General features: G+C 42.6%; 1 protein-coding gene across 1 annotated transcript in view; it reads left to right on the top strand.

The window, feature by feature from the left end:
• caskin1 (CASK interacting protein 1) overlaps window positions 1-26765 on the top strand; it is a 292667-nt gene that overhangs the window by 258814 nt on the left and 7088 nt on the right. The window contains exons 13-19 of the mRNA XM_042341142.1: window positions 2279-2382; window positions 3468-3552; window positions 8066-8163; window positions 16511-16621; window positions 18745-18846; window positions 22341-22479; window positions 23073-25310. Coding sequence (XP_042197076.1) covers window positions 2279-2382; window positions 3468-3552; window positions 8066-8163; window positions 16511-16621; window positions 18745-18846; window positions 22341-22479; window positions 23073-25310 — 2877 coding nt within the window. The remainder of the gene's footprint in view (window positions 1-2278; window positions 2383-3467; window positions 3553-8065; window positions 8164-16510; window positions 16622-18744; window positions 18847-22340; window positions 22480-23072; window positions 25311-26765) is intronic.

Raw genomic sequence — 26765 nt, 5'->3', positions numbered from 1 at the left:
AAAATGTGACCAATAAAACAAATTATGTCATCACTACATTTAACTTCCAAACTCCATATTTCTTCCAAGCATCTCCTGGCAAACCTGTGGACAAAAGTAGACACAATCACAGACATACTTCTCTCGCTGAAATTTACCTGAACCTTTGAACCAACCTGATTTTTATAGAAAGTCAAGAATTGCCGAAGAGAAAACAATTATTTGGCACGAAAGCAAAATCAATTCAGACTGGGAATACTTTCTTTTATTCTCTTGGCCGGGGTACAATATTAACATTTCCTGATTTTCTGTAAGAACATAAATGACTTGACATTTCACCTAGTCTGAGCCTTAAAATTGTTTCTTTCATTTTGTCTTAAATTTCAGATGACGCAGAATTGTGGCACGTTCTTCAGTTCAGTTTAAATGTGGAAGCTGGTTTTCTGGGGTATTAAATATTAAAGCAAAATCGTCCCACAGATGGAATTTCAGACATAATTTCATAGAATCTGGATCAATGAGGCAGCTCCAAGCACTTCTAAAACTATGGATTGTTACATTGATCTTTTCTGAAAGCTTTAAATTATAGTCTATTTTAGTAAGTGAAAGCAATAGTCCTTCATCCCGATATCCAATGTAATTTTTGCTTAAGGAAATCTTTTGCTATGTCTGTTTTTTCCATGTGCAGGTGGAACTCTGTTTGGTTTGGAAAATCTTAAGCATGGTAAAGGATTTCCACATGTGTTAGACACACAGCTGACCAAAAAAAAATAATTGACATGAAAGGGCTTGGGTAAAACCGTCAATCTGTCTTAGTGTCAGGGCAAACGTGAAGTGGCTGAGTTTCTGTGTGAGGCTCAATGGTTTCCAAGGTGTCGGCTCTGCTCAACTGGTAGTATTCTCACCTGTGATTCAGAAATTGTGGGTTGGGGTCTCATAGTCCAGGCAGACACTCCAGTGCAGTTCTGGAGGAGCGATGCATTGTCGGAGGTGCCGTCTTCACGTGAGATGTTAAAAAGAGGCCTGTAGGGGTGTACGTTAAAGATCTCGTAACACTATTAGGAAAGAGAAGGGCGTTTCCTGGCCAACAATACTGCAAAATCAATTGGTTATTCACATTCTAACAGATTGATGGTCGTTGTGTGCAAATCTCCTACAAATACACAATCACTACACTTAACAGTAAGTGCTTTAAGTTTATAGCAATTGCAAGGATGAATATCATTCACAAAAGTTGCAATGTTAGGTGTAAACAATAGCGCTTTATGTGGTTTCCTTATCAGAAGCTGCAAGACTGATCTGCAGTCAATATTAATAGCATTAGTGTAATTATTGTTGCACACAAACTAAAATTCCACCCTGTGCATCAAGCCTACCCACTGGCTGTGCGCTCTGGAGTTCCCACTGGTCCAAGTGACCCATTAGTTATCGGTACGAGTTGCTGTTTGCACTTCTGTTATGACTATTGTTTTTAGACCCCAAGCACTTGCCAAGGGCAGAAGCTGAAAGAGATCCAGAGGTATTACTTGACTCATAGTTCACTGTGTCAAAACAGTGTGAGGCAGCAATAAGCAAGGTAAATGGGATGTTGGGCTATATTGCCAAATCAGTTAAGTTCAGATCCGCAGAAGACATACTCAAGCTGTACAGTGCACTGGTCAGGCCACACCTAGAGTACTGCATACATTTCTGGTCACTACAACATAAGAGAGATACCCAGCAGCAGTGTGGAGGAAAGGAACTAAGATGAACCCCAGTGTTAGAGGAACTAGTGATGTGCAACAATCAGACAAGTTAGGGCTCATCAAGAATAGTGGTCTCAGAAAGGACCTTGTAGAATAATGGTAGTTTTGAAATGGGATTGACAAACTAAACCTAGAACAATGTGTTTGGATGTGCCAAGGAGCAGAACAAGAGGACACAGGTTTAGAGTTGAAAAGGACAATTTCAGAACAGACTTTAGGAAGCATTTCTTTACTCAGCGGGGATTTAGTGATTGGTTATCAACAAGGATGGTTGAGACCAGGACACTGGGGCTCATTGTTTTAAAGAAAAACAGCTTGTTGCTATGATGAGAGGACAGCTGGGCGGGTGTATTCTGGATGGATAAGATAAAATGGTCTGAGGTCTTCATCCAAAGCGATGATGAGATCATGTGAAGTAACAATGGTTGGAAGCTGGGGATCGCTGGTCTGAGGGACATCATTCAGGATGCAATCTGCATGACTGGTAGTCCTACTACAGGAATACGCTCGGCTAGTGTCTGGATTCAGAACCGCTTGCCTTCTCCTGATTTCAGGTGGAGACCGGAGCAGTGTGGGCAGTACGGGAAGCGTGGCCAGCGTCCGGAGTTCTGGGAGTGGACAAAGCGCGGGGAGCACTATTCCAATTGATGGAAACAAGGTTTGTAATTATCACATGCACCAAAGGTTGATTTAATACAAAGTTTGTTTCAATTTATTGCATCACATTTCGCCCACAAAATACACAGTCAATTCACTTTACAGTATATTCTGTGAAGCGCTTTGAGACGTCTTGAAGACATGATAAGGAGCTGTATCAAACGCGACTATTATTATTATATTTAATACCTTTCCGGTGGGGAGGATGTCCCAAAGTCCCATGTCAGGACTTTGAATTCACAGTCTAGGCCTGGGGTCTCCAACCAGTTGATTGTCGCAAGGTGGTGTATCAAACATGCTCAATAAAAATAAAGAGCAATATTTACTGGTTTAAACAAAAATAGTTTATATTTTTATTTCCAGATGCATGAAATACTTTGTGCATTTCAACTTTTCAACTTGGCTAAATATTTGCACAGTTCTATCACTCCTTCCTCTTGTCTTTTTGATCATGCTTGACTGCGTTACATAGCAGCGATCAACCGGTTAGAGACCACAGGCCTAGACTATGAGTTCGAAGCTCAAAGGTCTAGGCTGATGTTCCAATGTTGTGCTGAGGGTGTGATGCATTGTCGGAGGTGCAGTCCTTCAGAAAAGATGTTAAACTGAGGTCCTTAGGCGCTATATCAAATGCAAGGATTATTTATAGTGGAAACATTTTCAATTTCATCTTAATTTGGACCTGTTTTCCATATTTCTTATGAAGAAACCAGCTTCTAGAAACCAGCTGAATTTACAAATTCTCCACAATCAACAACAACAAGAAATTACATTTGTATAGTGCCTTTCACGTCAGGAGGACATCCCTGTGCAATTTTCCATTTTAAGACGAAACGATCTTTCAAAATGGAATTTCTGATGTGCTGTAGAGCACACATTACAAGACAAGGCAATGCATCACCAGTCTGCTTACAAAGCTATTTACCCAGCAACTCGTTTCCAATGGAAACTTCTATCAACACTGTGCCGACGTATCCTGTGAATGGTCTAATTAAGATTTCATCATTACTTCATCTAGTTAAAATCGCCCAAAACAAGACCTCCGGTTCTATAACGATTTCCTTTCCTCCCTTCTTGCTATTACAGCTACTGCAGACAGTCCTGACCCAGAAGGTTTCTGCGGCTGAGACAGCAGGATGCGAGGGGATTGCCAAATCAGACCAGCCTGCAGGTATGATTTGTATTACTGTGTCGAGCCCGAGCCTTGTGATAACGTACACAAACAACCTCCTGTTTTTGGTGGCTTTGGTGAGGCTGCAGACCCACATGAAAAGGACGGCAGAGTACCCTGTGGGTTTGCCTCAGATTTTGCAGGGCACATTTGGTCACTGGATCCGTTTAGAACAGGAGCCTGAGACACAGGGGTAAGTAGGTATTGATGGGACGGGCTCAGGTGTTAACTGAAGGCCAAGAGCAATTCCATCAGTGTTTGCTTAAGCTAGAGATGCACCGCAGTATTATTTGGATATTTCTGACAGAGACAATGACATCTTGAGGAACAGCTTTAAAAGAAACTGCATTAATCACTTGTGGGAATTGTACTGCGAGAAAGAAAGGCAATTTGGCCTAGAAATCTTAATTAACGTAAAGATTTAGTTATCAAGAATGTAATAGGAATTGTATTATCAATAGAGAAGTTGTGCATTCTTACTGAGAGGCACAGCACAGTGTGGAAAGCACTGATCCAGGCTTGCCTGGTACTGTGTGCTGTTCTGTACCTGTTCTAACAGTAGCCAGAGCTTGGCATTGTAATCCTGTAGCGAGCCACACAGGGAGCTTCTGCGTGTCACACTGATAGTGCCAGCAGTGGCAACAACAACACAACAACGACAAGTTACACTTGTATAGCGCCCTTTATTACATCGAGGCAAACTTCCTGCTTATCGACCTTCCCAACTCCTCCCTCCACAGGCTGCAGATCATCCAGAACTCTGCAGCCCGTGTCCTCTCCCTCACCAGGCTCCGTGACCCTCTCACCCCCATCCTCGCCCAACTCCACCGGCTTCCCATCACACAGAGGATAAAGTTCAACATCCTGGTCCTCATCTTCAAAGCCCTCCAGGCCTTGCTCCCCCCACCTCTCTGATCTCCTAACCCTCTATCACCCTGTTCGCTCCTTCCGCTCAGTGGGCTCCAGCCTGCTTCACGGTCCCCACCTCGCTCACTCCACTATCGGCCAGTGGGCCTTCCGCCACTCTGCACCCATCCTGCAGTCCTCCGTCTCGTCCCCTCCCTCGCCACTTTCAAGACCCTCCTCTTCGACCGTGCTTTTGATCTCGCTGCTTCCCCCTCCACCCTCCCTCACCCCAACCCTCAACTCGGGTCTGTCCAGCACCTTGGGACGTCCCAAGAGCTTTGGGACGTGAAAGGCGCTATACACATGTAATTTTGTTGTTGTTGTTTATGTTGGAAAGACATTATAAGGCGCTGGACAGTCAGGGTTTTTTTTGACCCGAGCTGGGTGTTAGGATCAGGAGTGGTGGAGGGCAGAGACAGGTGTGGAGGTTGAACAGACAGGCTGTTGAGGTGGTGATTGCTTGGCCTCTCTTAGAGCTCACTTGTCTTTCTTCAGGAGTTGGGGAGGAATTTCTCAGAGACATATTTTTGACCCAGAATTGGTCTGGAGATCTTGTTTTTGTCTCTCTCACTGATTTTGCCTACCCTAGAAGGGAACTGGGTGGCCAACACCTGAAGAGAACCATAGTTTGGATGGAAGGTGGAATGGGAAGAGAGTGGACTAAACAATCTCAAAGGGAGAGTGGATTATTGGCCTTGGAGGTGGTGCAGAGCAGATTCATCAAAACTCTCCGTCATGCTACTTAAGTGGTTTTATCCTGAGGTCCTAGCCAACAGTCTTCCAGATAAATTGGTCATTCATTTCACGGCAGTGTGTGGACTTTGCTGAGTGTAAATTGGCTGCCGTGTTTTAGTCTGCAAATACACAGTCTCCATACTTGACAATAGTTACCTGTGAAGCATTTTGAGATGTTTTAGTATCATAGGGGTGATACAAAGCATAAGTATTACTATTATTATCTAGCACAGCAACAATTACTGAAGTGAAGACAGGCTCAGCGGTGAACTCCAATGGGAAAGTTCAGAAAAGATTAAAAATAATCCATTGTTTTATTATAAAAGGAATGAGGGTTTCATGAAAAAAATGCATGAATGTGATTAGTTCTGCTCTAGAGTAAGTAAAGTTTTCATGGTTACACGATAAAATGCTGCCTTAGCTTACTGACCTGGAACAAACAAATCTTTTACAAATGTCGCTTTGATTTTTAGTGTATGATTTTTAGTGGAAATGTTTCAGTGCCTTGATATGTTGTAAATGTAGTCTAGTGAAGAGCTGGCTGAGCGAAAAGGGTCCTCTTTATAATAGCCTCCTCTAGCTCGTTCAGGTACTGAAGGAGTTAAGGTGCCAGGGCTTTTCATTCTGTGTGAGTGCACATGAAACCCAAATCTTGCTTATTCCTGCCTCCTTCTCAGCATTACTGCCATCAAACCCTGGAAATATCCAGAGAACCAAGGTCATTTTATTAATGTAGGGAAACTCTTTTGAATGGTGATGGATTTCCATGTTTGTCAGATACCCAGCTCGCCAAAATCAAGTTACATGATGCCAGAGGACTGAGGAACCAAAATTACAATGGACAGGCAAGGAGATTCTGTGAGAAGGAAGGAGAGGTGGAGATGTCCTCTAAGCTCAGGGGTCGGGGTGGGTGAGAGGAAATACGCTGAGGAAAATGAAGAAGACGCCATAAAATCTGAAACAATTCAATACGCTGGTGACAGATGGTTGGTTGCCTTGGTGCAATGTTTATATGTCCAGCTGTCTGTTTGGCAGATGGTGCTGAATGATGGGGAAGAGCTTCCCTGTTTGAATATTTGTTGAATCAAGACTCCTAGCATCACTGTCATAGAATCATAGAATTTTACAGTACAGAAGGAGGCTATTGGCCCATCATGTCTCTACTAATTCTTTGAAAGAGCTACCAACTAGTCCCATTACCCCGCTCTTACCGCATAGCCTTGCAAAGTTTTCCTTTTAAATACTGTTAAGTGGATTCATTGTGTATTTTGTGGGCGAAATATCTGAAAGGACAGGGTAGGGCATACATACTTGCATTGCTCATCCAATGGCCTAGTTAGTAAAGGCACTACTAATCTTAATCTAGTGCTGCAATAAACCTCATGTACCTGGGTAAGAGAGGGTTAAATCAGCCAGGGTCACTCACCTGATCACTGTCCAGTGACACCCCTCTCATCCCACCCACCCCAATTCTTCCTCCTCTGTTGGCTGAGGATAAGATTTCTTCTCATTAAGATTTCATCTTATTGCTAAAATTTCACAAGATCTCAGCGGATACAAGCATTTCAAGAGATGAGGAGGGGTGAAAGCTGGAGGTGAAAAATGTGCTGAGTGAAAGAGAAAACACAAGCGATTCTCTTTGTTAATACTTGAGAGACGAGCGTCAAAAGACTGTTCTAAAATGAGCTCAGGCAACATGGGTTCTGAAGCCGGGGAAGTGCAGAGGCTGCTGACTACTGACCTCAATCAATGGGCTCCCCATGGAGTAGAATAGCACTGACGTCAGGTGTTCCCAGATCAGCCTACAGCGTGCTTCATGCCTGTTCTGAACCCAGAGGGCCACAGTAGGAACTGTGTTTACAATTATAAATAGATTGTTTCTGCTGTCTCTGCGAATAGACCGATTAGTTACACACAAACCGATTATCCACAAGTCGCACAGCAGGGATGTGACCGGGGGGCTGCGGCTTGACTAGGTGAGCTAGTGAACGGACATTGTCTGAGCTTTGTGTTTACACCATGTTGGGTCACATTTAAGGGCACATTTGTGCTATTTTTAGATTCAACTAAAATATTTATTTTGGCTTTAATTTTCCTCTTGAAATGCGGCTCCAATCTTAAAGGGGCCAGTCAACGATGCAGCTAATTTCTGAATCATCTTGTTTTCTTTCCCGTCCAACTCTCTCCCTTACTCTTCTGAAGGTGCTGATTTATGCTGGTGTACAGTCTCCTTTGAACCCGCTCCCCAAGTAATCACTGGCCGTGTGTGAGCCCAGATACAGTGACAACACACTATTCAGCCATGCATGGTCATCACAACTGTCAACTGTGCTCAAACCTACCTTTACCTGATGAGGTAGCATTAGAGAAAACTGAAAGGACCTCATGTCCACATGTATGTGCTTTGCACCAGGAGGAGAGGATCTACTAGACAGTGAGTCGGAAACCTGGCAGATATCAGATATCTTTCTCATGAGCAGAGTTCTGGAGGGCAAATGGGATCATACCCAATGGCTACAAAAGAGGAAGGGGAAAACATTGAAGAGAGGGGTGAGAGGAAATACAGACCTTCTCCAAAAAAAGCTGTGTGCACGCACCCCAAACACAAGGTCAGAAGCCTTGAAAAGCAGTATTGTTTGCAACTTCACTTTAGCGTGGAGTAGGGGTTGTGCGATGCAGAAAACTTGGAGAAAATATTCATAGATAGAAGAATAGGATTACAATCATTAGCCAAAAGTAAGCAGAATTTGGGGACGGGATTCATCTGACTAAAGTTACCGTGCGTGTTTCCATCACTGCAGTGTGTGTGTGTGTGTTTGTGTTTGTGACACTACTAACCTTGCTGCTCTCCTTTGGTTCCCGGTTATAACAGGATCTTCCCGGTCACAGAGTGCATCCAGCTCCCCCTTCGTGGACCAACCATATAGCGAGCAGCAACTGAAGAAGCCTGATACACCATTGGACGTGAAGGTAAGGTACCTTGTGACCAGGATTGCAGGTCTCATAAATCTCCAACAATAAAGAGCAACAGTCAGACAGGCTTGCTTCGCTTTTCTCCTTGCTGTGTGCTATGTTAAAACTCCAAGGGTAGGTTATTGCCCATTACACTTATACACAGAGTAACTGATGACTGGATTGGATTACCAAACAACAAGAGAAATCCCTTCTCTTTTTGAGTAGTCCTGTGGGATCTTTAACATCCACTTGAATTGGCAGAACTCAGTTTAATGTCTTATCTGAAAGACAGCACTTCAGACAATGCAGCACTCCCCCAGGACTGTATTGGGAGTATCAGCCTAGACGGGGAGCTCAAAGTCTCGGGCTTCAACTCGCAACCTTCTGACACAGAGGTGAGAGTGCGAGCAGCTCAGCCAAGGCTTCTATAGAAACAGAATCTTTTCAGGCTATGCTAACATTAGGTTTGATAGATTGATAGCCAAGATCTTCCATTAGCTCAGTTTATATCATGTGTGAGACTGATGTCGTTTCTCAAAATCAAAGAGCTAAACTGAAAACACTACATATGACCAGCGTGCCAATTGTCATCTTAAAGAGAACAGTGGGTAAATATTTCACACGGGATCTCTTCATCAGAAACCATCTGCCCCCATTCTGGAGTTTTGGGCGATGTCTGTTAACCCTTTCCCTGCTGAATGCTCTTTGTAGCGAGCACCTGCCTAAGAGTGGGTTCCATGCTGGATAGCACTTGCAGAATGTCAAGCGAATGCAGTTAATTAAATTTGTGACACAGACCACATTTCCTTCTCTGTCCTGCCACTGACTTATACTGCCTGTGGCATTTCAAGCTCTGGGTGTTGTTTTCCTGTTGCTCCTGCCTTATTCAATAGCCTTTCATATTCGCTTCTTCAAAATGTCACATAGGAGCAGATGGTTTCTCTCATAGTCCCCAGAAAAATAAAGGTTTATCTGACCAAGGGCAATCACATTCAAATCCAGCCATTTATTGTTTAAAGGGCTTAAGTTCTAAGGATCAACTGATTTTACCAGCTTTATTTTTGCCAATAAATTCACCCCCTCTCTTTCATGTATGAGCGCAGACATTATATTGATAAATATATTTCTATATTGACAAGAAATATTTTTAAGCACTCTGGGATACTAGCTACCCTGTGTGTGGGTTGCTATATAACTGCAAGTTCTTATATTATTTAGCCATGGAAGGTGTTATGTCCCAGTGCAAAGCTGTCCTCACGTGGTGTCAAAGCCACATTTCATTAGAGGCTTCCCTTGAAAATCATCTCAACTGAGAACAACCTCAGAAGCAGCACCTTCTCCACGACATATTTAGGCAGGGGATATTTTCGCAGTCTAGGTTGACATTCTAGTAGAGGCTGAGGGAACACTGTGATGTCAGAAGTACTATCCTTCAGATAAAACAAGTGCAAACTAGGCTTGGCCTGAGATAAGGAAAACCTTTTCCTCGCAGACGGTAATGGAACACAGAAATACAGAGATCAGAATTCAGTTGAGGGTTTTAAAAGAGACTGATAAATACCCCTAAGGAGTAAAACTTTAAGGGATATGGTGGGGAGATGGGATTAGAGGAGGTTTGTATTTGTGAGTCGTGGAGCTGCCTTAAGGGACTGAATGGTCTTCTGTTCATAATTTCTTATGTTCTTCATCAACTCTCTGTTGATATGAAAACTAATTGCACTGTTTCTTGTCCAACTCATTCCTTTGCAAATTCTCAAAGCTGTAGCACACTCCTCACTCTCCCTCAGTCTTCTCTTACAATCTGAAACCTTTTAAAATCCAAGATTGGCATCATTTTATTATTGGTTCCTGATTTACTTCATCCTATCTATTGTTATGATCCTTGACATTGTTCTGTGGGTGTTAGCTCTTGATCCATTTGGATTAAAGTCTCCTCTCTCTGACAGCTATAGTGGTCATCGTTAATGTGAGGCTTATATGGAGAGGTTTAAAAGGCCGAGTGCCTGAGGGAAATGAAAAATGTCACATTAATGCTGCAGGTTGCTGTCCCAAGCTGAGACTGAACAAACGCGTGGAGCAGCATAGAAGCTTTAGTCTTGATCTGACTGCTATTGCTAACCTGCAACTGCTCAATGCTGGCATTGGGATGAGAAGAGGACATATTCCCCAGTACTAACCTTCCTCACCTTGCTAGTTTCTTTTGAATATTTTATTCATCTCGGATTATTAAGAGAAAAAAAACACAAAATGCCTGATTTGTAAATGTACATTCTTGAATATTAGGAATTCCTGCCTTGTGGGTAATGAATTTTACTTTGTCTGTGTCAGACTAAAGCAATTTCAGAACAATTTGATCTCTGTGATCACCCACACCAGTCACAGAGAAGATACAGCTTGACAAATGGCAGCAAGCTGATGCTATCTTATTATCCTCCCTCTCAAAGCATCATTACATTGTTTTCAAAGGTCAGTGTGTTTTAAAGTACAATCATGCTCAGGTGTCAAGCAGGCAGCTTCTAGCTGGAATGTGCTCAGGCTTGATGGTGCTTAGCATAGTATTGAAGGCAGTGTTCTGCAGCATGATGGAACATACAATAGATTTGTCTGGCACGGAACAGTTTAAGGACTTGTTATGATCATGATCATATAAAGATAAGCTTGCAGAGCATTCTGTATTTGCTTTGCACACCACCTTATGACTGCATTCTTTATTGGTGCAGATAGAGAGTAGGTTGGTGAAAGGCCACTGGTTGTTGACATACCCACTGTGACAATTATAATGTTGATGTGATAATACATCCTTTTTTAATACGTTGTGTCCTGTTATGTTATGGGGCATGAGCTGTTGCATAGACATAACCTTAACTTCCTTTCTGTATGTGATTTTATTTAAGAATGCTTTGGCTTCAATGCTGAGTTCTAAGAGCATTACCAAGGGAACTATTGGGATAGAACAGTGGTAACCACATACATTTTTCCTTATTGAATCTTTAATCATTTATGGATGTGCTGAAGGTATCACGGCTCATTAGTTACCGGAAACAAGCAATTTATTGTGGAGTCCTGTAGCTCAGTGGTTAGATCACTCATCTCGCAAGTGAGAGACCTGGGATCCATTCCCGGAAGGGCGAAATGTTGGGCAAGTTTCCTTACTCCACACACCTGATAATAATCTCTCAAGAAAGATAAACTGGTTACTTCAATCCACGGCTGTTTGTGGGACACTGCTGTGTGCAATTGGCTGCCGCGTTTCGCCCACAAATATACAGTCAATTCACTTTACAGTATATTCTGTGAAGCGCTTTGAGACGTCGAGAAGACATGATAAGGCAGTATATCAAATGCAAGGATTATTATTATTATACTCTTATTTGGACTGTTTTGGGGCTTCGCTAAGCCGCGTATTGACAACACAACAAATTGCATTTATATAGCGCCTTTCACATCGGAAAGACGTCCCTGGTTACATGACACTGATGCAGTGGCCTGTGGACCACTTTTGGGATGTCAAGAAGTGACCCCTCGAATACCCGCACCAGTCCAGGTAAGTCTGCACCAAATTAATACCTTTTTTCCAGTGGCTACAAAACCCCTCCCCCACCACCAATATCAGATAAAATTCAGCTCATTCATTTCATTTCAACCAAAATGGAACAGATAAATTGGTCATTAACCTCCAGGCTGTGTGTGGGCCAGTATTGTCCGAAAATTGACTACCACTTGGAGCACCAAATACAGTCACTGCACTTATCAGTAACTAGCTGTACCCGTTGCAGCTTCACTTGCAACCAAAGGATCCAATATGGAATGTAGATTAACACACGTACAGACACACAGACAGACATTTCGTCTTTATACTCATCTGGGAGGACTCCTGCGGGAGGACTCTGTGAGGGAAAATATATAAAAGGAGTCCTCCCACTGTCTCTGTTTCTGTGTCTCTCTCTCTCTCAATCTCTCTTAGCCTCTCTCTCTCTCTCTCTGTCTCTCTCCCAGGCTCCTCTCTCTCAGTCTCTCTCTCTTTTAGTCTCTGTCTCTCACTATCTCAGTCTCTCTCTCAGTTTCTCTCTTTCAGTCTTTCTCTGTCACTCCCACAAAACACACAGTCACTACACTTCACAATATATTATAAAGTGGAGAAATGTGGAGTCCTGTAGCTCAGTGGTTAGAGCACTCGCCTCGCAAGCGAGAGACCTGGGTTTGATTCGCGGCAGGACGAAACCTTGGGCAAGTTTCCTTACTCCACACGCCTGATAATAATCCCTCAAGAAAAAAACAATAATAAATTGGTCACTTCAATCCATGACTGTTTGTGGGACACTGCTTTGCACAATTGGCTGCCTAGTTTCGCCCACAAATATACAGTCAATTCACTTTACAGTGTATTCTGTGAAGCGCTTTGAGAGGTCGAGAAGATGTGAAAAGCATTATATCAAAATGCAAGGATTATTATTATTATATTCTTGCTCACAATCTCTCTCTCTGTCTTTCTCTCCCAGTCTCATTCTGTCTCTCTCTGTTTCTCTCTCAATCTCTGTCTGTCTCTCAATCACTCTCACTATCTCAGTCTCTCTCTGTCTGTCCCACACAGAAGGACTCTAGCTTCCATGACAACCAGAAAAAAGTGCCATACATTTGCTGCAGAATATAGATGTATCTCTCTGAACGGTGTGTCCTTTTCTCTGTCACTACATACATAAATATGATGCATACCTCATATTTTGGGGCTTAATTTTTAATATAGCTCATAAACTATAAGAAATCCCCCTAAAAATATGCCCATGACACTGCCAGATGCAAGACATTTCCGATGAAGTATAAATCATGTCTCTATGTCAATCGGGTGATTGATACAGGATAGACAGACGGACTGACACACCGTCTTTATTAGTGTAGATTACTGTTCTCAGTGTTCTGAGATGTTTCGACGCACAGATGCTATATCAGATACAGGGATTAATATCAATCATATTGGAGCCTCAAAGTCTCTCCACACAATTGTGTCACTCGAGGAGTTCAGAATTGAACAGGGAGCTGGTAAAGTTAATGAAATTCATTTTTGAAAATCATTTCCATGACGATTGTTGAACATCAAGACAAAACAATAGCTTGAGACTAATTGACTGGTAAATCTGTGCTGCTGTAAACATCTCCATTAGCATCAGAAATGAGCAAGCCTTAGAATCCCAGAAATGTGCTGTGAAATTCTGCCTGTTTCTGAATAAATGGGCAGAACATTTAACACTATTGCCTGATTCTCTTCATCTGTCATTGTGTTACACTGGAGTATTAGTTTGTCACTTTGCAAGCTGTGTCCTTTACGCCTTCTGAATTTTAATTGATTCATATCATCGTAACATTTGTCATACAAGATAAGTTAGTTACAAGGTGTTGCATTGATGAAAAAATGTTTGCTGCCCTTTGTTCAAAGGTGCATATGAGTGTGTGATATGAAGGAGTGTGTGTAAGAATCATATAATAACAATAATCCTTGCATTTGATATGCATTTCCCTCCTGCAAAGGGAAATAGGCAGGCTGGGTGGGTGGGCAAGAAGGTGGCAGATGAAGTATACCGTGAGGAAGTGTGAAGTTATTCACCTAGGTAGTAAAAATAGAAGAGCGGATTATTTTCTAGAGGGGGAGAGACTGGGTAGTGTGAGTGTTCAGAGGGATTTAGGTGTCCTTGTACACCAGTCACCAAAAGTTAGTTTGCAGGTACAGCAGCAACTAGGAGGCTAATGCCTTGTTGGCGATCGTGCAAAAGGGTTAGTTACAAGAGTAGGGCAGTCTTGCTGCAGTTGTACAAGGCCTTGGTGAAACTGCACCTAGAATATTGTGTGCAGTTTTGGTCTCCTTATTTAAGAAAGGACATACTCGCCTTAGAGGGGGTGCAGCGTAGATTAACGAGGTTGGTTCCTGGGATGAGGGGGTTGACTTATGAGGATGAGGAGAGGTTCAGTAAACTAGGCCTATATTCTCTAGTATATAGAAGAATTAGAGGTGATCTTATAGAAACCTATAAGATTCTTAAGGGTCTTGACAGGGTAGATACCGTGAGACTGTTTCCTCTGGTTGAAGAATCTAAAACTAGGGGTCATAACCTCAAGATTAAGGGTCAGCCTTTTCGAACTGAGTTGAGGAAACATTTCTTCACTCAGAAGGTAGTGAATTTGTGGAATTCTCTACCCCAGAAGGCTGTGGATGCTCAGTCAGTCCTTGAACATATTCAAGACTGAGGTTGATAGATGTCTAAAGGATAGAGGGATTAAGGGATATGGGGATAGTGCGGGTAAATGGAATTAGGTTAGAAGATCAGCCATGATCTTATTTAATGGTAGGGCATGTTTGAGGGGGCCAAATGGCCTACTCCTGCTCCTACGTCTTATGGTCTTATATACATCTGCTAGACAGTGTAATGTAAAGCCTGTTCCTTATGAAATTTATGAAATATTCTGTTACAACCCATAGAACAATATAAATCTACTGTCGCCTTGCATTGTATTAGAGTCAGTGTTCACTCTTCCGGTGAAATCATCTATCCTTATCCCATTTCCCTGCTCTTTCTATGTATCCTTTCTTATCCATTTCTGCATGTGGTTGTTCGCACTTAAATGCTCCCAACTATCTCTACTCCAACAGCCAGTCCCAGCAATTAATTCCACACTTGACGAAGTATCTTGTGCAAACCACTCTGCTGGAAGTGCAAATATGTTGATTTTGGGCAATGCTCAGCCTCCACATTGCCCCACTGTTGAATAGCTGACTGAATATCACTCACTGTGCAGTGGCTACATTCCATTTTTGAGCTTGTGTTGCTGTGTCTGTGGTGTTCAGTCACCCAGCATTCGTGCAGGCTAGTTGAGTTCTCCACTGCTCTACATAACTATATATTGCGAATTCTATAGCTGTCTGTTGATTCTTGTGAGCATGTTTAAGGCTAGTAGATCATTCATTCATGTTCCCTTGGAACTAATGTCATCCGTATCTGACTTCCCTGGAGCCCCAGTAAATTTATGCATCAGATGTTCTGATTGCGTAGTGGGTTAGTATAACTGTGTCCTCACGTTCAGTGCCTGGCATTTTAATAGACGATGAATTCTAATTAACCATCTGGATCAGTGGGCCTGACTCCGAACAATGAACAGATCCAAATGCAGGTTTCTATCCAAAAACTAAGGGATAGATAAGCTACATTGATAAAAAACAAAATTGCTGTGTGAACCCAGTTTATACGTCCAGAATAATGGTTGTTTTGCAGCAGAAAATGAATGGAGTGATAATTTCAAAGTAGAGTTTTGCCTCATGCTATGAAACATGCTGACCTAATTTTCAGCTTTATTTTATCAGCTTGAATCTACTGTCATTAGGTGAATTATTAAGCGCTCTGGGATGCTAGGGTGAGAGGCGATATATAAATGCAAGTTGTTGTTTTACTTAACTGGAGGGGTGCAGGAAAGGGGGTAAAGATAGTTGTTTCAATCTGCATTCCTCCTATGTGTGTAAACCTTAATAACGTGCTGCCAAACACACCCATTTGACTGGTGTGATAAGAAAGCAAGAATAGTCTATGATGCATCAAAGTCCCATTAAAAGCGGTGGAGATGTTTTGGAAATAATTGGGAAAGTGTGATGCTGAGTTGAAATGGGGATGATGGTTGTGATGGTCATTGTGGAATTTGCTATCAATACCAAATACTGGATTTGTAATGTGACTTGTGGAATCTAATTATCTAGGACAAAGCCTGCATCACACAATACTTTCAGCAAACAATTTGAAATTGCTCTGGTGAAATTATATATAGTTACTTGCTGTAAACTATTGTGTTAATACCAACAGTATTTTGATGGTGTAAGTAATGGATTATTGTACTACCAGAGCAGCAGCTCATCTCTGCACAGCAGGTGTGCAATCGACTGCAGTAAAGCAATGTGCCATTGTATTACCTAACTCACAATTGGATCAGTTGGATTGCGGAGCAAAAGTTATTCTGAAGAAGAATCCCTACAGATCTGATCCAAGAAGGAAGTGGTCATGGAAACCCCTCGCAGATTGTGGTTTGAGCACATTGTGATGGATATACCTGAGATTTGGGGGGGGCTGCTACTATCAAGATTACAGTGATCCATGTTTGTCCCAGTGTTTGACAAGCCCGCCCCCCCCCACATTCCTCTCCCCAAATAGCCTTGTGGACAACTTGTCCTCCAGATTTTCAGTAATATTCTTTTTAAAAGAATTGTCTTCATTTTTGTAAAGGACGTGATCACTTGAAATGTATTATGGCTACAATGCGCCTTATGGTTGCATTTTTAACATTGGATTCTAATCTTTTTACGATCCCTTTTGTGTCGTTCTTTATCCAGAGCCCAGAGACAGTTTTTAACTGGCTCAGTGAGTTCCAGCTCCAACAATACGCACCTAACTTTATCAATGCTGGTTATGACATTCCCACTATCAGCCGTATGACCCCTGAGGTAAGTCAACAAAACTGAGGGTGAAACACTGCAGTGAAACAACTTGATGTACTAAATCCTGATGTAAAACCACAGACATCATTAGCGAGTTTTGGTCATTCAGTGTCCTGCTGCTCATCTCTGGCTGAAATCTACACTTTCTGTTTGGATGTTAGTTTGCCTCCTCCAATTTTCCTTCTGATCTTTTCCTATTGACCTTGTATGTGCCAACTCATCTGGGGATGGAGTTACCTCTTAGATCATCCAACCAGCAGGAGAGTGGCTATTTTTCTTACAAGATCTTCTTTGGTGACATCATCCGCAGACATGGGGTTAACTTCCACATGTATGCGGATGACACCCAACTCTACCTTTCCTCCTCTACCCTCAACTCCACGACCACCGATGTCCTGACAGCTGTCTGTCCGACATCAAGTCCTGGACAAGAAACAACTTTCTTCAGCTCAACGTGCGTAAAACTGAGGCCCTCCTGATTGGCTCACGTCAGCGCCTCCGCACCTCAGGCGCTGACAGCATCAGCATCCAAGGCCGCACTCTCCACCTCTCAAAGCCATCAGGAACCTCGGGGTTCTGTTCGACCCTGAGCTGTCCTTTCTCCCCCATATCCGCGCCACAACTGGCACCGCCTTCCATCACCTCCGGAATATCGCCAGACTACGGCACTACCTCACCCCTCACGCGGCTGAAACTCTGGTCCACGCCTTTATCACCTCAAGGCTGGACTATGGGAACTCTCTCCTCGCCGGCCTTCCCGGCCCTCCCTCCACACTGCAGGTCATTCCGAACTCTGCAGCTCTTGTACTGCCCCGCACCAGGCCTCGCGCCCACATCACTCCCACCCTCGCCCTCGCTCGCCTCCACTGGCTCCCCATCCCCCAGAGGATCGAATTCAAGATCCTCATCCTCACCTACAAGGCCATTCACGGCCTCGCTCCCTCCTACCTCTCCGACCTACTATCCCCCTACCTACCTGCGCATACCCTCCGTCCCTCTGGCTCCGGTCTGCTCCACATCCCCTGCCCCAACCGCCCTACCATCAGTGGCCGGGCCTTCAGCCTCTCAGCCCCGAGGCTCTGGAACTCTATCCCCCAGTGCCTTCGCCGCTTCCTCCCTTTCCTCCTTCAAGGCCGGACTCAAGACCTTTTTCTTTGACTGTGCCTTCAGCTCCCCTCTCGACTCTCTACCCCCTCCTCGCCCCCTCCCTTCCCTCCCCTCCCCCTGACCATTTCCCCCCTTGCTTGGGTCCTGACCCAACTGTACAGCGCCTTGGGACGTCCTCCCGACATGAAAGGCGCTCTATAAATGGAATCTTGTTGTTGTTCTCCCTTCCTCCACCCCCACACCCCATCTCCCCCTAGAGCAGACTGCACTGCTATATATTGCTGTATTGGTTCAGCTGAATAAGATAATAATAGGCAGCAGCAAACGTTACCTCATTTAAAATGTTCACCTGTTGGTTGCTCCTGCATCTTTGGATGAAGTAGACAGAGGTTGGGGACTCAACTGCAAGTATACAACTGAGAACAGTGATAGTCTGGAACAGTGGTGTCCAACCCTGGCACTAGTCTAGGTGAGTCTGTTGTAAAACAATGATGCGTTTCCAGTTTTTCTTGATTAATATTTCTTGATTTATGGCATAAATCAAGAACTATTCAATTCATAAACATTTATTTTGTTGACCAACCAAAGAGGTAGATTGAGTCCTTTTTGTGTGGAACATCCTACATTTAAATGTTAGTCAAAGTAGTGTGAGCAAAATAAATAAAATAAAGGTATCAAACACAAGTTATTCTACTACAACAACAAGATTACATTTGTATAGCGCCTTTCACGTCGGAAGGACATCCCAAGACTCTGATTATGCTAATGCATATTAAAAGTGCAATTTCAAGGTGGTAGGACAGTCTTTTAATTCTCCTTAAGAATACTCACTTTGGCATGGCTGCACAGTTGTTACATCCCTTTTACCTGTGAATTGGACTGTTTAGCACAGCAAGATTACAAGATGCATCTGATTACCTTTGGTGTCCTGATGTAGACAAGTAAGCTTAAGGGAAATTCGATCTGAATTTTACATTCAGCAAAGCATCTTGCATTGTAACTTGTGGTACTCTGTGTTCTAGGATCTAACAGCAATTGGAGTAACAAAACCAGGACATAGGAAAAAGATTGCCATTGAAATAAATAGGCTGAATATCTCCGACTGGCTGCCAGACTACCAACCAGTAAGTCTTACCATATGATGGCTTTTCATTGACATTGGTGGACAGATCCTCACTTTCAACTCCCAAATCCTTGGCTTCTTGTTTTGAATCCCATCCCAGATTAAATCTCAGATAACCACAATGTTTTTCACCATGTCCATTTCAAATGTTCAAATCAAAGTTATTTAATAGAAGAGGTTCAGGTTCCATCCTGGTGGAAGTGTGACAGTTAGTTGCACTGTTTCAGTGCATTGCTTCATCCAGATCGCCCAAAACTCATATCATTCCTTTCATTCAATCCTGGCAAACATGAGTACCTGTAAAATTTCCAACAATGCAATGTAAAAGAAGTGCAGAGAAATCGATGTTGGTTTTGAAGTCAAGTAGTTGTGGGATGCAAAATTTCGGTCCTGATATTGTAGTGTCTCAAGGGATTTGCGAACCATTGTTTATAAATGGATTCAAAACCGTGATTGTGAAAGGTTCCAGCTCACACTTCCTTTAGCCCTCATTAGACCTTTCAAGTAGTACTATGAACTTATTAACCTCCCTTCCAGCACTAATGTCAGAGCATTAGCTTGTGTGAAGCACTAGAAGTTGCAACGTGGGTTGGTTCTGTGAGTTCCCAATATAAATACTGGACCTGACGCTAATTTTAACAAAACTCAGTCAATATTATACCTTCACCTGCAACATTTCAATTTACNTTTTTTTAACTGTTATCCTCAAATCTCCGTACATTCAGTGCTAAATAATAAAGCATAGTCCATGAGCAAACTGCCTGTTTCAAGAATGATCTGAAACCCCCCCAAACCCCACTCTTTCTGCAGGTTACAATAAAAGTGAATTAATCAGCCAGCTAACATTGAAAGCTATACCTCAGAGCCAGAGCACATGGAGTGAATGCAGATCTGCCGGATTGAATTGATTCAAACCATTTCATTTCAATATCATATTTGCCTGAAGGAAAGAACCCTCCTAATCAGCCTATAGACTTGTGTTTTGCAGTTGCCGTGCACCTGTAAGCATACTGAGTGTTTCAATGATGCAAGTGACACTGGCAATAAATATGATGCATAATACTCCATTTTATCTGATTTTAATTTAAATGGAAAACCAACACAGGCTGAGCTCAATCGAAACCAATTCAAAAGTGCTATTGTTTTTAATAATTTATACCATGCAAATCCCAAACTGTAATTTCCAGACAATTTACATTAACAGGATCTTTCAGTATCTGATACATTTTAAATACAAATGTAGTTTTGGAGTACCTCCAACCACGAAACACAGGAAAATCAGCCATGCATAGAGTTACAGGATTTACGGGCATGCTATTTAAGCGTCTAGGTGGTTGAAACATGCTAGTGGGATTCAAAATGGTGAGATCGAGCCAACTGCAAATGTTGTTTCAGTTTTCGTGATGAATCAAGATTGAGGTCTGTCTTGTAAATGGCTCTTGTATAAAAAATTACGTGAATGTTGAGCGATCAGTGTTTGGGCTAAAATGTGTGCTTTACCTTGACTCGATCTTATTAGTTTTCATCTGGGCCACACTATTTGAATTTCTCCTGGAAGTTGTCCTGGACAGCAATCCTCCAGGTAAATTGGTCATTTCACTTCATGGCTGTTTTGTGGGGCATTTATATGCGCAAATTGGCTGCTGGCTCACCTGCAAATGTCATTTACAGAAATTCCCTATGAGGGGTATTGAGATGTTTTGATACTAAAGACGCTACATCAAATATAAGGATTATTATTATTATTATTTTTGTTGTATTTACGAAATTAAACATTGGTAATTCTTTTTCAGGCAAATAAATATCTTGGTTCTCTCTTTCATTGAGATGAGCAGTATAATGTGAATGTGGTGACTGTGTGCCTCTGCTGTTCTCTGAGAGTATCCAGTGGGTACCGGAACCGAATGAGGTTAAATGAGAAAGTTCTCCGGTTCAATGTTCAAGGCAGCAAGGCATTACAGTTGGCCTCAGTGCCCCACGATAGAGGGGGATATCAGCCTGGACATTCACTTCTGAGGGACTAACACGTTATGTGTGTGTGAGAGAGAACAGAATTAGGCTTGCCTGTGACCTCTTGCCCCTGTGGATAAAAACTTGCCAATGTTCGTCATCAAAGCTTGTTCATCATGAACAATGGCCTCTTGGGTGAGCTGGCAGAGGGCTGCTGGAACCTCTAGAACTGTCCTTCAATAGAAGGAAAAAGGAGTCAGCAGCATCAGGAAAGGAAGGGCAAATGCTGAGAAGTACTGTATATAAAGAACATATTGTGGTGCACATCGAACAAAAGGAAAAAGCTGTAACAAATTACAACTCAATGAGTAAAGAAATTAAAGGTATAAATGAACTGATCCAGGATAGGTTCCAACTTTCTCCAATTCCGTACAGTAGGTTTTGTACATAAATGTCTGTCAAGATTATACGTCAGCTTAGCACAAAGCAAAATGTAGTTTCTTTTTGGTAGTGTGAACCTCCTTAGCGCATTTTTCCACTGATTTTCTGTTTGATTTTGTAGGACAGAAAATGTTGTCTGTGACTTTATCAGTAACATTCTGCATGCCCTTTGACTTTCATTGAGAAACAATTTCTGCAGAACAGATCCCCTGTCATTCAGATCTGTGCTTAATGTATTTCTTTAAAAGAGAAAGGCACAGTGTGAGCTCTTTACAGCATCATCATCCTGTTCATGAGAAAACTACAAAATACTGAAAGGAATTGCTCCAATGTGGCAGCTGTTACGTCCAGCTTGTTTCACATTCGCTCCTGCTGCCTTAGGTTCACTGGTAATGCACATTGTTTTGGGATGCGTGAGGTATCCATGGTGAGCATTTAACATACTCTTACTTGTGTTTGGAAATGCTACTTTTTTGTAAAACTTACTAATACAGGAATCCTAATCTAAGCTAATTAAATCTTAAAATTTGGAGAACACACTGCTCACCTCCCATCTTCCAAACAAGAATGTATATTTGGAAAGAGTGCAATCTACACTCTGCTGCACTTCAACTGACATATATTTTGAAGCAAGCTATCCAATAATGAAAACAACCTTACTGTTACATCTGTTTGGCACTCGATCTGTCTGTTGGTTTTCATATTTAAACTCTTTTGAAACGTACACAGAAAAGCATTCTTAAATTGAGTCTTGATTTGGAAACCAGTTTCCCACAATTCTTTGAACAGCTTCCAAACGAAGATTGGATTTAAGAACTTTCCAAAATTCTATTTTCTGCACATTCTTAATTTGCACAAATTTTAAAGGCAATGATTTTAAGACTAAGATTAGAAATCTCAGCCCTCTTGCCTGAAGTAATCATATATAAATAATATAAACTGAGAGCTAGGAAGTTATGAATTCTCTTGTTGCTTGCCAAGAGCCTGGTTAGAATTAGAATTTAACCATAGAACCAAACCTTCCCGGTGGACTCAAATAACCAAAGTGATTTACATATAATGAAAAGTCTTCACTTTAATATATGTTTTGTTTTCTTGTTCAAGAATGATTTGATGGAATGGCTCTCAATAATTGGTCTCACTCAATATTACAAGACCCTTGTGGAGAACGGTTATGAAAATATTGAGTTCATCACCGATATCACCTGGGAAGACTTGCAGGAAATCGGGATCACAAAGCTTGGTAAGTGACGCCATCACCTCTTCATAATTCTATCAAGTTGTTGGTCATTATGTTATGTTTTTATAGTTGCAAATATGTCACTTAAATTTAATGCTGAAAAGTGGAAAGTTACACATTTTTGGAGGAAGATTAGGGAGAGCAAGTATTTGCTCAATAGTTAACATTTTATAAGGAGTAGTAAAGTAGAACCCTGGAGGAGTGGGTAAATACATATAAAGGCAGAAGGCAGATAGACAAAGCTGTGAAGAAAGCTAGGATTCTAGGTTTTATTAATAAGGGCATTCTTAAAGAAACCCGTTTCCAAATTATTACTGAGTTGAAGAATTTTTAAATAAATTGTTTGTGGAATATGTGACCTCCCAAAATCTATCTATATTTCAAAGTACAGCCTTTTTATGCATAGTCAATCCAGACAGATTGCAGCAGCAATTAAAACAATAAAAAAAGCACTTCAAAGATGTGTTAAATGTGTTACAGCTGGAAAATCAGAAATCGCTCTCATTTTACACTATACCCCGCTAAAGGTTTGAGATGGCTTGGAAAGGTAAGGTACATGCATCTAGATATAACTATCTTTCTTTCCATTTTGTTAGGCCATCAAAAGAAATTTATGCTGGCGGTGAAGAAGCTTGCCGAAATTCAGAAGGCTGCAAGGTATGACTCCAGCACTCTGAAGAAAAAAGCCCCTCAGACATTGGAAATAGTTGCCATTGAATCTCCACAAGGAGAAAATGCTGAATTGTTGTCCCCCAAAATGTCTACTTTTCAAGACAGCGAGCTGAGCAATGAGTTGCAAGCAGCCATGACAAATGCTGGGGATGCCAAGGACAATCTGGAACAAAAGCAAGGCAATCACATCATCCCTGCTCAAGAAGATACAGCGTACAGGTCACAAGGTTCCGGTGTCGCACAGGAAAGTGAGGTCAGCGCAAGCAAGGTGAAGACAAACGGTAATTCACAAGAAATACCAGGCAGACGGAACACCCTGCAGAGTGCAGGAATATCTAAAAGCCAAGAGAACCTGGAAGGTCCTACCCAACAAGTGGGCCCAACTAGGAGGGGTCACCGACAAGGAGTTCAAAGGGCTAGTGTGCCTCCAGTGCCTGGAAAGCCCAGAGGATCTGTGCCTCCTGCTCATCAAACAGTCGGTGCAATGTCTTCATTCACCCCACCGCAGACACCAACAAAGCCTAGGGCTTCTTCCCCACAGACACTTACAGTTCCCCAGGCCACAGCTAAAGTGAAGCCCACCCCACAACTTTTGCAGAGCGATCGACCCATGTCCCCAAGGTCACTTCCACAGTCTCCAACGCACAGAGGGTTTGCTTATGTAATCCCACAGCCAATAGAAGGTGAAGGGATTTGTGGAGCAGGGCACTCAGCAAGTCCACTGGTCCAGGCTGCCTCTGTCATGCCCGTCTCTGTCCCAGTGCTCTGTTTGCCTCCACACGGAGACGATTCAGATGAGGATCCGTTGAGACCAAAGAAGCGAGCGCACAGCTTAAATCGCTATGCCATGTCCGACAGTGAACAAGACAAGGATGAGCTCTCAGTGCCTGACATTGGGCCTTATGCCACAATACAGAGGCGTGTGGGGAGAAGTCATTCCGTAAGAGGTCAGTCGACAGCAGATAAAAACGTTAACCGCAGTCAATCTTTTGCCCTCAGACCAAAAAAGAAAGGACCACCCCCACCACCTCCAAAACGCTCGAGCTCAGCAATATCCACCGGAAATCTGACTGATGATGTTTCAAGAGAAAAGGAGTTGAGAAACACTAAAGAGCCTGATACAAAAGGAAGGTTCAAAGAGCAGCGCAGAGCAAGTGATTTTGGTGGGACGGTGGACACGGGAAGTGCTGGGAGTGTGAAGAGCATTGCAGCCATGTTGGAAATGTCATCGATTGGTGGAGGTGTCAGGGCTCTCACCCTGCATCGATCATTTAAGGCAGAGAGGGGTCTCGGAGGTCACTACGGTCAAATGATGCAACCAGCCAGTTTCGAACATTCCAGGGTAGCTACAGTGCTGGCCACAGTAAAGCATGGGCATTTAGATAGATCTCGAGATGCTATTGGGTTAGATGGAGAAATTATTAACAGAAGGAGGACAATTAGTGGCCCAGTCACTGGCTTGATCGCTGCAGCGAGAAGAGAGCGGATTGAGAGCATAAAATCAGCCACTGAATCTGGTTCACCAATGGATAAGCTTGACGTAGACCAGTCCGGATCATCCAGGAACAGCTCCTCTGAAAACATACCATTTGCAGAAGAAGGGAATTTAACTATTAGGCAGCGCCCAAAGCTGTGCGGTTCTCTGAAAAGTGACATGGTGGAGTTTGCACCCTCTGGCCAAGTTCAGGATAGCACAGAGTTTGCATCTGATCAGATCACATCAGAAATTTCTGGCACGCTCAAAAGAAGAGGGAAGCCTAAACCAACCCAGCAGCAAGAGGTCCTGGCATTTCACTTGATCGAGTCAAACACTGTTAAACGGCGACCAAAACTTAGAGAAAAGGATCAGGTCGAATCACCACAAGAGACACATCAGCTCACTGTTCTTCATAACGGCATGGGTACCGTTAAAAGAAGACCTGTATCAGACCTGAGTGGAGGTGACACGTATCCAAGCTTTCTGACCGTGGGTGATATCCGCAGAAGAAATAGTGGGGAACATACATCCCAGTCTGCGAATGGAGAATCAAAGAAACCTTTCAAACCACCAGTATCTCCAAAACCTTTAGTTGCTCAGTCAAGCGTCATGAAAAGACAAGGACCAGCACCGGGCAGTGCCAAAAAGTCACCAGCGCCCAGTCCTGGAAGTCCTGGCAGTCCAGGTATGTGTTGTTTTGCAAATCTCATTTAACTTCTCTGTTCCAGGTATCTGATTTCAATTGAGAGGATGAATAGAACTGGTATTATGCATGTCTCCGCTACCTCTGCAATGTCCTGCCTGTAGTTGATATAAAGGTGAGATAAATCACTGAGGTGAGATTTGAGAAGTCATATTTTCTATATTTACCTCCCCTTCCCCCTCCCCCGATAAACCTCTTATCAAATCTGCCAAACACATAACCGTATCAGGCAATCTTGGTTTTCAAATGTGTCAAATTACATGTACTTATTGTCAAGGGTAGTAACTGATTTTTTGAGGCAAATGCAGTAGATATTTGCACAAGGAGAGAGCGTGCACTAATTTTTCTTCTGAGTGGTTTTGCCCTGTGCGATTCAATTGGTTCAACATATTTTACATGCTCTATTTTAATACCTTTTGAAATCTAATGGGACTTTGCTCCTTCATGAAGTAAGTTGTGCCAGTCTAATTTAGATCCCTTCACCCAATTTAAAAGAATTGTGCAGTCCATGGTCTAAATGGGAATCATGTGATGGTCACAATATCTGCATTTTTTGTTTAATCAAATTGCTCATTGTTTTAAATAATCCCAAATCATGATAGTTTTTATGAAATTTGAAATTAAGTTTTAAAAAAATGTTGTGTTTTAAGCAGACCTTGCCTTTGACCTATTCATCTATCTATGCAGGTGACCCACAATATTTGTCTTCCATCTGTCCCAAAACCTTGCGCTTCCAAAGAAATGGGATGAGAGGGAAGGGCCATTTTCTACTCGGATAGTACAAAACCAGAAATGGTTCCTGAACATACTTCATAAAAACACTGTATAATTTTAAACATTGTTAGTAGGATAGCACTTTTAAGGCTACAGGCACTTTTATTCATATGAATGCTTGGCTGGTGAAATGGTCCAGAAAAGAGGTCTTCAGGATTCTGGATCATTGGGACCAGTTCTGGGGCAGGTGGGATCTGTATCATATGGATGGGTTATACCTAAACAGGGCTGGGGCGAATGTGCTTGCAGACAGGGTCGTGGAAAAGGTCGAGGTGCTGGAGGGCCCCAAAACGGAATCTATCTGGTTAGAGTTAAGGAACAAAAAAGAGCTGTTACTCTGGTAGGGGTATACTATAGACCACCAAATAGTGGGAAGGAAATAGATGAGCAGATCTGCAAGCAGATCGCAGACAAATGCAAGGCCAATAGAGTCGTGATAATGGGGGACTTTAATTATCCCAACATAGACTGGCAAAACAACAGCGCAAAGGGCAAGGAGGGGGAAAGATTCCTAAAATGCATACAGGACAACTTTCTTGATCAGTACGTTTCCAGCCCAACGAGGAAGGAAGCAGTGCTAGATCTAGTTCTGGGGAATGAAGTAGGACAAGTGGAGCAGGTTTCAGTGTGAGAGCATTTGGGCAATAGTGATCACAACATCAT

The sequence above is a fragment of the Callorhinchus milii genome, unplaced genomic scaffold (assembly GCF_018977255.1).
Source record: "Callorhinchus milii isolate IMCB2004 unplaced genomic scaffold, IMCB_Cmil_1.0 Scaffold16, whole genome shotgun sequence".
NCBI lineage: Eukaryota > Metazoa > Chordata > Chondrichthyes > Chimaeriformes > Callorhinchidae > Callorhinchus > Callorhinchus milii.
Note: the sequence above shows the minus strand (reverse complement) of the source record. Positions and strands in the feature narration are given on the sequence as shown.